Source organism: Eurosta solidaginis, chromosome 1 (genome assembly GCF_040869045.1).
Source record: "Eurosta solidaginis isolate ZX-2024a chromosome 1, ASM4086904v1, whole genome shotgun sequence".
Classification (NCBI taxonomy): Eukaryota; Metazoa; Arthropoda; class Insecta; order Diptera; family Tephritidae; genus Eurosta; species Eurosta solidaginis.
In genome coordinates this window covers 181,638,418-181,653,729 of record NC_090319.1, presented here as the reverse complement: position 1 = coordinate 181,653,729, position 15,312 = coordinate 181,638,418, and the positions used below count along the sequence as shown (strand labels likewise).

The 15,312-nt window shown below is 38.5% G+C and overlaps 1 protein-coding gene across 1 annotated transcript in view; it reads left to right on the top strand.

Moving 5' to 3' along the window:
* Nucleotides 1–1,720: 1,720 nt before the first annotated feature.
* The window catches only part of yellow-h (L-dopachrome tautomerase yellow-h), a 361,442-nt gene continuing 347,850 nt past the window's right edge, over nt 1,721–15,312 (top strand). The window contains exon 1 of the mRNA XM_067760039.1: nt 1,721–2,227. Coding sequence (XP_067616140.1) covers nt 1,848–2,227 — 380 coding nt within the window. The 5' untranslated portion in view covers nt 1,721–1,847. The remainder of the gene's footprint in view (nt 2,228–15,312) is intronic.

Below are 15,312 nucleotides of genomic sequence, written 5' to 3'. Positions count from 1 at the left end.
TGCAATTTATTAAATTTGAAAAATAACAGCAGTTGTTGATATAAAACGTTTACTCATAAATGTCGGGGAAGAGACTTTTACACCCTTACTCTAAGCTGGTGACAACGTTCTTTTTACCGGCTACCAAAAGTACAAACAACTTTTCGTATTCTGATTGCGGATAACAACGCTACCACCAAAATGGGTGGTAAAATCTCGTTACCACGCAAAATTGCATGTGTTTGCTAAACTGTCTTTTGAACAAAATAGTGTATCCAAAATAAAGTTCACATTATTTTTCATTATTTTATTCTCATTTGGCCATCTTTTTTGACGGTATAAACGTGTAAGCCAAAATCGCGGTTACATGAACGGGTAACGGCTTTTGTTTTCATAATATTCCGATAGCAAATTTACTGGTAACTTTTGGAATAAGGTCGTTGGTGAACAGGTAGTAACTTGACCACAATGACAGTGAACGAAAATTGACACTGATGATGTCGCAGCGCCGAAACCGGCTTGTCTCTAAACCAAATTTGGCAAGGGTTGACTGAAAATCGTTCCAATATACATTAAAGACTTTCCCTAAGCTTTAGCTCATAAAATTACTCGTTTTTAAAGTTATTAACTAACCAATTTCCACCGATTGGTGCCGATGTTTCTGGAATTGGTAAACATCGAGTTCCAAATCAAAACGCTATAAGTGTACTCTTCAGTTTAAGCAGCAAATTTAGCCTTTCAGTAAAAATACTTCTCATAGCATTTTTACATTTTATGAGATGAAAATTTTTTTTATGTTTATACAAATGGGGATAAGTTGTCGAGTTCTGGTATAATGAGGACGATTAGAGAAGTACTTTAGTAGTATTTAAGGCGTATACGAGTACTCTGCATTGTGTAGTCCACAGAAGATCCTAACACATTAAAAATATGTGGTCCAATCTACATTGCGATGTCCTATGCCAGGATGACCTACTTCAGTTCGGTGTACTCCTTCAGAGTACTCCACGGAACAGCTACGAATGAGAATTTTTCGAAAAGTCCCAAAAAAATACATAATGGACCACGACCAAGGGAGGCTGGAACTGGACCATATACTTCATATTATCGTACTAATGGCAAAATTTGTAAACATGACCCAATTATTTCTTCCGGGGTCGCTGAAATCATGGCACCAGGCCTTTTACTCTATAAAAAGCTAATACTCTTTACACCAAAGTACTCAAAATCCAATTACTTACAAACCACAACATAATAACTCCAAAAGATTTCAAACCAAAACGCAATAATAACAAACAGTCTTAAATTCAAATCTAGTTTTCCTATCAATGTGCTTTTTTGCCTGTATGTGTGTTCTTTCATAACTGCTATAATATTATAAGTATCATTTGAAAATGTATCTCCAGTTAAGACTGAACACTTTCTTCTCATTTATCCTTGGCTTGAAACTCCTCATTTCTTATGGCTTAACAGATTTGGATGTCTCTCATAAGAACTTTGAAAACTATTTAGATCATTTTGAATTTTGTTGAGAATTCGTAAACTTGTGCGTAACCCGTTGGGCTTTACTATTATTATGCTGAATCATAAAAATTTCACTATTTCATTTTCTGTAACGTTCATACATATGTATGTATATTAAGGTATGCACATTTTCCACGAAACCCCTCCAGCCGAAGTCAGGGTTACGCCACTGTATGTATGTTGAATTATTATTTGTTCGAAGTTACAGTTTCAAGTTTTAGCTTGGCGTCTTGCAATCAATTTTCGTTGAGCTGTAGCTTACAATGTTAGCTTGACGCAATTGTACAAGTGATCTTCTCGAGTTCAAACGTAAATAAAAAATAGTTCAACTAACTAAACAAAAAATGCGAGGAAAAATTATCCCCCGCCTACAACTGCTTTGCCTATATTTGCTATGTGGCAATTTGATTGGCATAATTGCAGTTGCTACCGAAGAATCAGCCAACTACAAGAAATATCCCGGAAATATCAAACGAAATTTGCATTTGTCTTCTTTGATATTCAGTAATAGCTTTGATCATACGCGTTCCACAAACTATACCCACTTAAAATTGAAAAATGTTTCTCAAGGTGAAGATATCGAAAGCTTTGTTGGCAACGTCGTTTTTGAGCAATTACTGTCAAATAGGAATTCAATTGCCGATTTTCAAATAGTAAATGAGTGGAAATATTTAGATTTTGAATATCCAACGTACGAACATCGTCAACAAGCTATTGCAAGTCGGTGAGTATTGTTAATAATTTTCAAGCGTAAAACAGGTCTGAGCTTAAGTATTACGGCCAGCGAAATTGCTTGCCAGAAAAACATAAGAAATAATAATTTTAATCTTCCTGTTTTATTTTTTGTATATAACTGCGGGGAAAGATTTTTCATTCGAAATTTCCTATTTTTGCGATCAACAGCTCTAAATGGCTAAGAAATTAAGTGTTTTGATATTTAGCTGGATCCAGGTCCATATACAGGGCCGGATTACCAGGTAGGCAGAATAGGCAGTAGCCTGGGGCCCCCGATTTTAGGGGACCCCCCAAAAGTGAAAAAGGCTTCAAAAATTTTCTTATAAACATAAAATTCTAGAGAGTGAAAGAAAATTATAATCATAACTGAAAATAATTTTTACTCAAATAAATAAAACTCAATTGAAGCATTCAAAAGGCGACGACCGACAAACTAGGCAAGGTTCCTTAAAAGGACATTTCCGCCCCATTTGACAAATTGTATGAGCGTGCAAAGAAGTGTATCGAAGTGAAAGGAGAGCATATTGAATAATAAAAAAGGTTTATAACTTTTCTTCAGTTGGAAGGTCATATTGGTGAAAGTCTAGCGAATCAAACTTTAAACTTTCTTATGAAGACTGTGGTTTAGATATTCAAAATTGTACAGGACAATAATATGAAAACGCATTAAACATTTCCGGGAAGTATAAAGGTATGCAAGCACGAATATTGATTTTAAATGAGAATGCGATCTATTTTCCCTGCTCCGCGCATTTCCTTAATTTGCTTGGAGAACATGTTGTGAAGTGCTGTTTTTATGCAGTAAATTTTTTCACCATAATGCAGATATTATATAATTTGTTTCCGCTTCCACTTATCGTTGGGACGTATTAAAAAATAAAATATACAATGAGAAAACTTTGAAGACATTGTCAACTACACGCTGGGAAGCATATTCGAATGCGACGAATGCAGTTTACGATTCATTTGATATCATATTACAAGCTCCAGAAATCATTGCTGATGATGAATCACAAAATAATGAGGCGACGTGTATCGCGAATAAAATGCAAAAATTCGAATTTGGTTTCAGGTTGATTTTATAGAACTCTGTTTTGACGGATATGCGTTCAGTGAGTAAGTCATTGCAAAGTGAAAAGGCAGATTTGCAAACGTGTGGTTTTTTGTACGGATTGTTAGAAGAGAGTTTAGTTTCATTCCGTGAAAAGTTCAATGATTTATAATAAAAAAACAAAACAATTATTACCTGGTGTAGGTTATACCGAAATCGTAAAACGTAATCGTTGTAGAAAAAACCAACCTTATGACGGAAATGCTCCAGAAATCCAGAAGTAGAATTTTCGCCTTGCGATGATTTGAAGACCAAAGGTTTCTTCGAAATCATCGACAATCTTCACAGGGAAATCAAACGACGTGCGAAAGTGTATATGGAAGTTTCAGGGAGATTTGCATTTCTCATCAAGTTTTCTCTAAGTCATGGAGACCTCCATGAAGCTACAAATGACTTAGTTCGTTTTTATTCTAGAGATTTGGAAGAGTTTTCATTGAAATGAAACAATTCCAAAGTTACGTGAACTCCAGATACACTGATGCACAAAAAGCTCATAGTCATTTGTATAAGATCAATTAGCCGATCACAGAAATAACTCTTCAGATTTTTTGAACATTAATGATCACAAATTGTTCTGCCGAAGGATCCTTCTCGCAATTAAAAAGAATCAAATCTGCTGAAAGTGGTTTCTTCGAAATCATCGACAATCTTCACAGGGAAATCAAACGACATGCGAAAGTGTATACGGAAGTTTCAGGGAGATTTGCATTTCTCATCAACTTTTCTCTAAGTCGTGGAGACCTCCACGAAGCTACAAATGACTTAGTTCGTTTTTATTCTAGAGATTTGGAAGAATTTTTCATTGAAATGAAACAATTCCAAAGTTACGTGAACTTCAGATACACTGATGCACAAAAAGCTCATAGTCATTTGTATAAGATCAATTAGCCGATCACAGAAATAACTCTTCAGATTTTTTGAACATTAATGGTCACAAATTGTTCTGCCGAACGATCCTTCTCGCAATTAAAAAGAATCAAATCTGCTGAAAGAGCCACAACGCGATGGTTGCCTAAGGCCCCGTTGAGGGTTAATCCGGCCCTGTCCGTATATGAGAAAAAACTTAAATGGAATTTATGAATACACTTGTTAAGTGTTTTCCGTTGTATTTTTGAACAATGCTCGAAAATTTTGTTTTTATAAGTAAATTTCAAATATTGTTTTTATTTTTTCGAAAAACGAAATTAAATGGTTTATTTAGCTGAAAATTACTTTTTTTATCTAATATATTCATCGTTTTACAAATATACTTATCAAGTGCTTTGTATAACATTTTTTTCATACTTTACAATGAACGAAGAAAAATTGTCTCGAATATTTTTTATATATCTTGAAAACCCCAAATTTTAAAACTTTTTGTATTAGCTGAAAATGAAACTTACTCATTTACCTCTCAAAATATACATATATTATGGAACGAAACTTTACAACCAATATACCAAGAGACCAAAAAAAATAAAGTTTTTCTGATTTTGCAAAATATTTCAAACACTTCTATTTTTAACTTAAGACTAAAATAAATCGAGTTTCGCTTACAAACCTAGTTTTATGTAAACAAACAAAAATATCAACCTAAACTTGAAGTAATTTAAAAAAAAGTTAAATCGCAATCGGCCACCACTATTTCAATGAACGAAACTGTATATGATTGAACGGAGGAACGGGAAATATTGTACACTTCGGAAACTTTAAACCAAAACTAAAAAATTTATTGTACACTTCGGAAACTTTAAACCAAAACTAAAAAATTTTGGTTCTGTCTACATTCAATTATACCTTTTATGAAAATGAAATGGCATATTAAGTTCTTCACGAACCTCAAGTCCTTAAAGGAGAAGAGATAGACCCACCAATAAGTATAATGAAATCAGGATGACAAGTTGAGTTGATTTACCCATGCCCGTCTGTCTGTATGTCTGTTTGAATTCAATATATCCCCCGTACAACCGAGTTTTCAGAAAAGAGGATTTTTGTCATATATTCCTCAATTTATCAGATTGAAACTTCAAAATTCCTCAAATGCTTACGTATAAAGCATGCATTGTTGTCTGAAAAAATCGCGCTATTTTTGATTGCATATTTTCGCCTGCGGCGCTTTTTCTGGAGATTAAAGCTAATAAAAAATTTTAGTTTGGCCGACACAACGCCAGATTTGAACGGTGTAACAACCGCAACGCAATTCATAGTCTAATCTCTCTCAGCGCCTTTTTGCGTAGGCGGCGTTAAATAGTCACCAAGTGAATTTAAGTAAACTGGCATAAGTTCTCTTTCGGATTTGGAATTAGTGTCACAGACATTCCGCCATTTCGTACTGAAATTTGCCGAAAAACAAGAGGCGAAACTAATATGAAGGAAGTAAAAATACAAATATCTAACATATACACGCGGTGTCAATATTAGTTTAAGAGTAAATATTAAACATACGAATACTTTCTATGGATACTTTTTAATATAGGGGTTATCATTTGGGCTATGCATTTATGTATATCATATTACTATCTAGCCATCGTTTTCCGTCAGTATACGTGTAAATCAGTAATGAGCAGACGTATACATTAAGTTAGTTTTTTACTTGAGTGTATGTCAGGGGTGCCCTAATCCCAAGTAAAAAAGATATATATTCCCAAAGACTATTGTAACGAAATTTGAGTGTAGAAGTTTGGTAATATTCAGGTTATATGTATCTTTTTTTTTTACTTTATGATAGAACAATGTATAAAAGACTTTTGTCAGTATCTCCGATTTCAGGTAATTTTAAGAAATTAATTCGAGTTTTTTAAATAAACCAAAAATATTTCCAGTATCTAAATAACGTTTTGTTTTTCGAATGTAATGAACATCTAAAATGTACTTATTATTATTATTATGTAAGTGCTATAAAGAAATGCGCCACAATCGCAAAATTTAATTTTTATTTGTTAAAACAAGTAAAGGTGTCTAAGTTCGGGTGTAACCGAATATTATATACTCAGCGTGAGCTTCAATTGTACATTTAATTTCAGATAAATTACTTTTCTACATAACACGTGCACCGCCCGTTTAAAAAAAAAGTGTCCTCATTTCCTTTTACAATAAAACTTGTGTGTAAGTGAAATATCATAGATTCAAAACTATTTTTTGCTAATTTATAGCTCATTATTCCAGTCTGCGAACTTTTTAAACTTGTTTTATTTCTAAGTTGCCGTGGTCTTTAACCGATTCCGACCATTTTTACTAGAAATATTTTCTGATATAAGGAAAATATATGTACACAATTTCATTACGATATGTTAATTTTTCTTCGAGTTATGCCTCCCGAAACATAGAAAATTGCTTAGTCATAAAAGGGGCGGTGCCACGCCCATTTTCAAAAATTTTAGTGTTTTCCAATTTGATGTTACAATTCAATTTAGAAAGTAAAATTTTATTGATACAAAGCTCTTTTTCGCTAAGATATAGCTTATTATTTACGTCTACGACCCTTTTAAAAATCTTTTATATAAAAGTGGGCATGGTCCTTAACCGCTCCCATTTTTTCTAGAAATATTTTACGCTACAGGGAAAATTTGTGCACCCAATTTTTTTACGATCCGTTAATTTTTCTTCGAGTTATGGCTCCCAAACATAGAAAATTGCTTGGTCATAAAAGGGATGGTGCCACGCCCTCGTCCAGGACCCTTTTAGGGATCTTTTATATAAAAGTGGGCGTGGTCCCTAACCAATTTCGTTAATTTGTCTTCAAAGCTTTCTTTATAGTAAAGGCAACCTCTGCCGAATTTCGTTCCTATAATAATATTTGATTAATAATATTTGTAAAATTGATTTTATGACAAGTGAGCGGTGCCACGCCCATTTTAAAATTTTTTTTCAAATTTTTATCAAGAGTCTCAATATCAGTGCATACGTCAAATTTCAACATTTTAGGTGTATTATTTACGAAATAATCAGGTTTTTGTGTTTTCCAAAATGTTATATATATTAAAAGTGGGCGTGGTTATCATCCGATTTCGCTCATTTTCAATACCAATCTATTCTGGCTCGTGTACCAAATTTGGTGAAGATATCTCAATACTTCTTCAAGTTGTTATGTTAACGGACCGACGGACGGACATGGCCCAATCAAATTTTTTTTTCGATACTGAAGATTTTGATATATGGAAGTCTATATCTATCTCGATTCCTTTATACCTGTACAACCAACCGTTATCCAATCAAAGTTAATATACTCTGTGGGCAAAGCACGTCATTTCGGGAATTTTTCGAGACTATTTCGGAATCATGTGGTGACTCTTCCGGTATCATTTCTATATGGTTTTCGGGATCAGTCCGAGATCCCGTCATTGTAATTTCGGGATTTTTTCGGGATTATTTTGGGACCCTTCCGGAAGCATTATATTTGTCTAGTTTTTCGGACCCTATCAGGGAAATTTCGGGACTTACCTTGTTTTGTTGATTTTCCGACAGGGTGGATAAATGATGTATATTGGAACGATTTTCGGTTATCCCTTGTAAAATTTGGTTTTGAGACAAACCGGTTTCTGCGTTGTGCCATCATCAGTGTCGATTTTCGTTTTGATCTGTTGTTGTCGTTTGCCTTGCATTTATAGTTCGTAGGTACATGACCAGGCATTGTTAAAATTGATGCTTGTGTATATTTAGTTATGTGTATGTGCTGTGTGTTCATTCAGAACCGAGGGTGGTTCACTAATCGATTTGTGTAGCTGACAGGGGTAGGTAAAAATCCCTAATTTTGTCGTTTGACCTTCTTTGTGGGTTTGTTATTTTGGTGTGTTAATTGTTTTGTGTCTATTTGTTGTTTTGTGTTTGTCTGTTGTACCTGTGCGATTACTTTGTTTCTTATAAACAAGTTTTAAAGTCTCGAATATTGTGTCAGAAATTGTGTTTTTCTGTTCGTTTATTATTCTACCGTCGAATGTTTTCTGTTTGTAGATTTCCATGTTTTCGAGTACGTTTCGAATACGACAACAACAGATCAGAACGAAAATCGACACTGATGATGGCACAACGCCGAAACCGGTTTGTCTCAAAACCAATTTTGACAAGGGATGACGGAAAATCTTTCCAATATACGAAATTTCGGGACTTTTCGGGATCATTTGGGAACTCTTTGGGGATTATATCTGTATGGTTTCTGGTATCCGTCCGGGATTATTTTGGGATAATTTGGGGATCTTCCGGGATCATTTCTGGATGTTACTCGGGATTCGTCCGGGATCCCGTCAGGGTAATTTCGGGACTTTTTCGGGATCATTTGGGGTTATTCCGACATCATTTCTGGATGGTTTTCGGCATCAGCCCGGGATCCTGTCAGGGTCATTTCGAGACTTTTTCAAGACTATTTCGGGATCTTTTCGATACCCTTTCGGGATCATTACTGTATGGTTTTCGGGACCTTGTCAGGGTAATTTCGATACTTTTTCGGGATCATTACTGTATGTGTTTCGGTGCCCGTCAGGGTAATTTCGGGAATTTTTCGGGATCATTTGGGAAATCTTCAGGCATCATTTCAGGATGTTTTTCGGGAGCTGTCCTGGATTCCGTCAGGGTCATTTCCGGACTATTTCGGGATCGTTTGCGGACCCTTCCGGCATCATTTCTGGATAGTTTTCGGGATTTGTCCGGGATCCCGTCGGGATCATTTCGGGACTATTTTTGTATCATTTTGGGACCCTTCGGATGGACTCTTCGAAAGCGGTAGTTCTGTACACATGCTTTTTTAAATTATGAGCTTTTATGACCAAGGATTTGCTGCACATTATTCGTAATTAAAATTCGTATGTTTGTACTATAATTACATTTATTGTAATATTTTAACCAACTAAATACCCGAAAAAACAAAACTATTTTCATCTAAGAAATTCTCTTCGGTTTTAGCTAATCGTAGTTTCACTCCTTCGTTATATGAATAGTAATTCCTTCACCATTGTCGTATAAATTAATTTAACATAGAAACAAAATGCAATTCGAAAAAACTGTATTGCACTATTCACGTAAGCGTGCCTTTCAGGTTATCAGCTCATTTAGTTATTTTTTTACTCTATTACAAAAATAAAATACATTAGACAAAAATTGTTTTTAAACAGATAACTTTATAAGCAGGCTAACATGAATAGCCCATATATTTTACTTCCTCCGTGCGGACGGGGAAAATGGTAAGTTTGGATGTATGTTTGTGTGTCCATACGTTTGTTTTTGTGCCTCAATCACGCAAGAACGGCTGGACGGATTTGGATGAAATTTGGCACACATATAGCAAATAGTCTAGAAGGATCTAGCTAGCCTCCTCTCGCCCTCTGGTGCGAAATCTATAAATTGTTATAACTCAATTTAAATTTTCTCCTAAATCAATAATTTTTGGTATCTGGCACATACAGATCGAGATCTAAGCAATTTTGGAAAAACGATCAGTGGTCCTCCCGTCATCCGCCCCCTTTCAATTGTTTTTATTAGCACGCTATTATTAGCTTTACCTGTATGTTTGTTTGTAACTCTTCATTCGCTTCAACGCGCCTGCTGCCTTATTAACATGCTTTTATAATTAGCTTCACCTTATTTGTAATACCATCAGGGTTATATCGAAACCCTTCGGGATCATTTCTGGATGGTTCTCGGGATCCATCCGGGATCCCGTCGGGCCATTTCGGGACATTTTCGGGACTATTTCGGGATCATTTTGGGACTCTTCCGGTATCATTTCTGTATAGTTTCCGGGATACGTCCGGGATCCCATCGGGGTCAATTCGGGACTTTTTCGGGATCATTTTGAATCTCTTCCGGTATTATTTTTGTATAGTTTTCGGGATCAGTCCGGGAACCCGTCGGGGTTATTACGGGAGTATTATGGAATCATTTGGGGAGCCTTCCGGGATCATTTCTGGATTGTTTTCGGGATCCGTCCGGGATCCCGTCGGGGTCCTTTTGGAGCTTTTTCGGGATTATTCCGGAATCATTTCTGGGTGGTATCCTTTCAAGGTCATCTCGGGACTATTTCGGTATCATTTTGCGACCCTTTCGGAATCATTAATGTCTGGTTTTTGGACCCATATATTGTATTTTCTCCTTGCGAACGGGGCGGCGGGTAAAGGCTAGTATATATTATAAATGGGAAAGTTTGGATGTTAGTATGTTTGGATGCTTATATTTAAGAATTCATGACCTTAACACCGGCTTTCTTTTTTTTTTTTTAATAATTGAATTTCAATTATTATGTTTTTTCTAAGAGAAACTGAAAAGAAAGAAACATTTACTGGCATATTGCGATGGACAATTTCGAAAACCGCCAACGTAATCATCATCAGGCAATTTTTTTTGTAATGTTATCAAAGGCTTCACCGGGATTCGAACCGTGAATCACATGGTGAAACTGCAGTAGCCTTTAACCACTAGGCCATCCTGCTGGTATTTGTTTTCATGCTTAATTCAGGTTTTCTCATTTCTACACTAACAACACAATTGAGACATTCTGTCTCTATATTGATTTGTGTGCCATGTAGATTTGTTTTTGGATGCTTGTCAAGATGTTTGTTTTTGTGACTCAGTCACGCAAGAACGTCTGGACGGATTTGGATGAAATTTGGCACATATATAGCCAATGGTCTACTCTCTGTATTTTTTTGAAAAGGGAGGGCGGTCGTCGCCCCTAGGAACATTTATAATTTAATTATTATATTTTTTCGCCTTTGTGATTGAATCACGCCAGAACGGTCACACGGATTTTGATGAAATTTGGGACAGAGACAATAGTCTACTGGCGAAATTTTTATCGAACATGGAAAGGGGGCGGGGGTCCCACGGCCCCTACGCATTATAACTGTACGTATACTGACCTTCACCAATATTACAAACTCAATAGGTCAAATAACTCTAAAGCTTACAAAGTGAGCTGCACTTCCTATATCTGCTGTCACTGACCAAGCCTAATTTAAAGGCACGTGACGCCAGATGATCCTCTCTTTTTAATGATAGAAGCAATTTTGCTAGTCTAAAGTTGTAAGACCTACACATAATCTTCGGCACTATACAGCCCCGGGCTTGAACCTGCTCCTTCTCGCTTGGTCGATCATGTCCACCTCTCGCCTTCGCTTAATCTCGCCCAGTCTAATTGAGTCGTCTCCGGAGTAAGCTTCAAGGGATGCGCCCTTTTTAGCTAGTTCATCCCGGCAGCCATCGTGGTGTGATGGTAGCGTGCTCCGCCTATCACACCGTATGCCCTGGGTTCAACTCCCGGAAAAGCAACATAAAAATATTATAAATAAGGTTTTTCAATTAGAAAAAAATGTTTCTAAGCGGGGTCGCCCCTCGGCAGTGTTTGGCAAGCGCTCCGGGGCGTATTTCTGCCATGAAAAGCTCTCAGTGAAAACTCATCTGTCTTGCAGATGCCGTTCGGAGTCGCCATAAAACATGTAGGTCCCGTCCGGCCAATTTGTAGGAAAAATCAAGAGGAGCACGACGCAAATTGGAAGAGAAGCTCGGCCTTAGATCTCTTCGGAGGTTATCGCGCCTTACATTTATTTATTTTTTATCCGCTTTTTCAATCGCATCTATTCCCATATGCCCTGGGACCAAATATATATGTATGCTTCTCCCTGTCCCGATTCTCCCCAGAGACTGCTTACACACTAACACGCATTTAGAAGCTGTGCTATGCGAGATTATTGCCTTAATTTCTGCTTGACTGTCAATATAAAAGTTAACACGGTTGCAGCTTAAGCTATTCTCTTCCAGGGTTTATACTGCTTTGGTTACGGCTAATATTTCCGATTGGAAAACGCTACAGTAATCCGGCAGCCTGTAGTATCTGCTTCTTTCCGGATCAGCACAGTATACCGCAGACCCTACTACTTCCACTACTTTGGAACCATCAGTGTACACATGTATCGCCTCGTCCGCCTTTTCCGCACCCTTGCGCCAACGTCCACCTCTATTGTGGCCTTAAGATCTCCCTCGAAGCGCAGATAGGACATCAAGTAATCTGTTTTTCTTGTGATTGATTACGCTATACTACTATGGCCATATGGTCGGCGCTCAAGCTGCCCCGAAGCACCGAGCCTGGTTGCGGTCGTTAATGCTTTGTTCTTCGCTACCAGGCCTACAGGTGGAATGTGCAGAATGGCATACAGTGCAGCCGTCGGGGTTGTTTTCAGGGCTCCCGTAATGCCTAGTATCGATAATCTGCGTACTTCCTCTAATTTTTTGAGGTATGTTGTTTTTTGTGTAGCTTTCTACCAAACAAAAACTCCAGAGTGAAGCTGTAAAAACGCAATGAGAAAGAGAGGGCGATAAGCCCCACGTACACCCCAACATTCTTTTACATGCATAAAGTGCCGTTGAGGCCTTCTCCACCCTCTCCTTCACGTTGAGCTTCCATGACAGCTTACTATCTAGGATGATTTCTAAATATTTTGTACAATGTTTCCCCTGTAAGGTCACCCCTCCTAACTTGAGCCTGGTCCAATTTGGGACCTTGTACCTCTTTGTAAACAAAACGATATCCGTATTCTCCGCATTGACCTTCAACCCGACATTAGATGCCCAGGTATGAATATCCCGAAGCGCCCGATCCATCAAAGAACTAATCGTTGGAAGACACTTTCCACTTATAACAATTGCAACGTCATTTGCGTAAGCCGTAAGTTTTGCGGTTCCCTCATCGAATCGCCTGAGCAGTTGGTTGATGACCAGCGTCCACAGCAGAGGTGAAAGTACCCCTCCCTGCGGCGTGCCCCTGTCCACTGATTTCGTGGCCTCGTACAATCCCCATTGTGATGAAATCTTCCTGCAATTTAACATGCAGCCGATCCATCTGGTTAAGGCTGGATGTACTATAATATAATTAAGACCATCCATAAGCACCCATTTAGAAACATTATTGAAAGCCCCGGAAAAGTCTAAGACGACTCCTAGAGCATATTTCTTATATTCTAGGGCTTTCTCTATGCTTATTACTACCCTATGCAATGCGATGTCTATCGACTTACCTTTGGTGTACGCATGTTGTGTTGTGGAGAGCAGCTTTTCATCCACGTTGGACTTTATGTACAGATCTATCAGCCTCTCAAAGGTTTTGAGCAGAAATGATGTTAAGCTAATGGGTCTATAATCTTTGGGACACACGTGACCGATCTTCCCCGCCTTTGGTAGGAAAGCTACACGAGCAGTTCTCAAAGAGTGCGGTATATGATTCAGTCTTATGCACCCATCTAATATTATTTTAAGCCATTCCACGACAGCCCTACTTGAAACTTGTAGCATGGCCGGGAATATACCATCTGGGCCCGGCGACTTAAACTTAGAAAACGTATTCACTGCCCATTCGATCTTGGTATCGGTCACCCAGCCCGGCACTACCCGATCCGTAATCGAAGTGTGAGTGATTTCTGCTGGCTCTTCTAAACCGTCTTCTGATGCGAAATGTGTACCGAAAAGCACCTCAAGGGATTCCTCACTATTATGTGACCATTCCCCGTTCTCTTTCTTTATTAGTCCCTTGACTATGTTTCCCCTTGCTAGGACTTTTTTCAACCATGCTGTTTCGCTGGAGCACTCTATGTCCGTACAGAAACTTTTCCATAAGATTCTCTTCGCCCTGGAAATTTCACGCTTGTAGATCCTCAGTAGATCCCTGTACTCGTCCCGACACGCTTCGCTTGTTGCGGTCTTTGCGAGCTTAAACATTTCTTTTACCTGTCTTCTTAGAAGACTCAGCTCATTGTTCCACCATGGCGGCTTTGCTTTTCCTCTGAATCTTCTTAGAAGGCAAGCTTTGTTGTACGCAGTCATAAGCGTCCTTGTTAGGAATTAGTTCGACTCCTCCAGTTGCTCCACATTGGCAACTCCTTTGGGTTGTCCCAGTTTTGTTTATTCCTGTTTCTGGAATTTAGTCCAGTTCGTTGACCTAGGGTTTCTAAAGGTTCCTCCCTTCTCTACCCTCTTCATGGGGATGCTGAAGCTGATTTCGCATGTTCGGAGAAGGATCGTCTATCAAGAACCATCCAATAATACCTTGATATATCACGCTCGGAGCTCAGTGTAATAACCAGAAAATTGCTGGATGTTGGACCAATGTATGTGGGGACATTTCCCCTGTTGGCTATCTGCAAATTGGTTTGCAGGATGTAACAAAATAGAAATTTGCCTCTCTCGTTTGTATCTGCTCCTCATCACGCATTGTGGTGCGCTGTTGCATCAGCGCCTATGACCAACCGCCCTTTGCGCCCTTCCTCCTGTACTAGCCTTGTGCACTCCATCGGTGGAACTGCCGCAGCATAGGCCATGTAGCAGTATGACAGGTTATATGCCTGCTTACTCTTTTGCCCAACGGTCACCACTACGAGGTCCTCAGTAATGTAACTAGGCAGCATATATGAATGCAGTTGTTTCCTTACCATTACTACAGCTCGCACCCGTACTTCCCTTTGCGCGTAGCAAACCTGCGCGCGCTAAGTCCAGAAACCTTTCCCCCCGATGAGAGCCACGGCTCCTGGATCAGCGCCACGTCAAACGAATCCTCCTTAAGGGTTAAGAGGAGTTCGCTGGACGCCACTTTACTGTGTTGAAGATTTAACTGTAGGACTCGCAGCACCATTGGACTGTTTGTCCCTTCCAGCACCTTCATCGTGACGTCGTCGTCCTACCCTTGCCCTTTTGGTTTAGAGTATTCGAGGCCCCCTTCAGCCTCTCGTAACTTTTGTGCCGGGAGTTGCTCTGTGCGACTCACAGCACCATTTGGCGGTTGGTCCTCTTCTTTATTTCCTTAGGCTTTTGAGGTCCTTTTCGACTTCGCCCAACTCTAGGTGTTAGGATTTTTATCCTCGGGACTTCTTTTCCTGAGTCGCATGTAAATTTTGCCAGTGCCAAAGGACATTTTGCCAAGCTGCGTGTACAAAATATCCTCCGCCTGCTTGTTTATTTGGAAGATGTAGAACTCACCTTCCTCGGTAGGCCGAGATACAGTAAGTACCTTC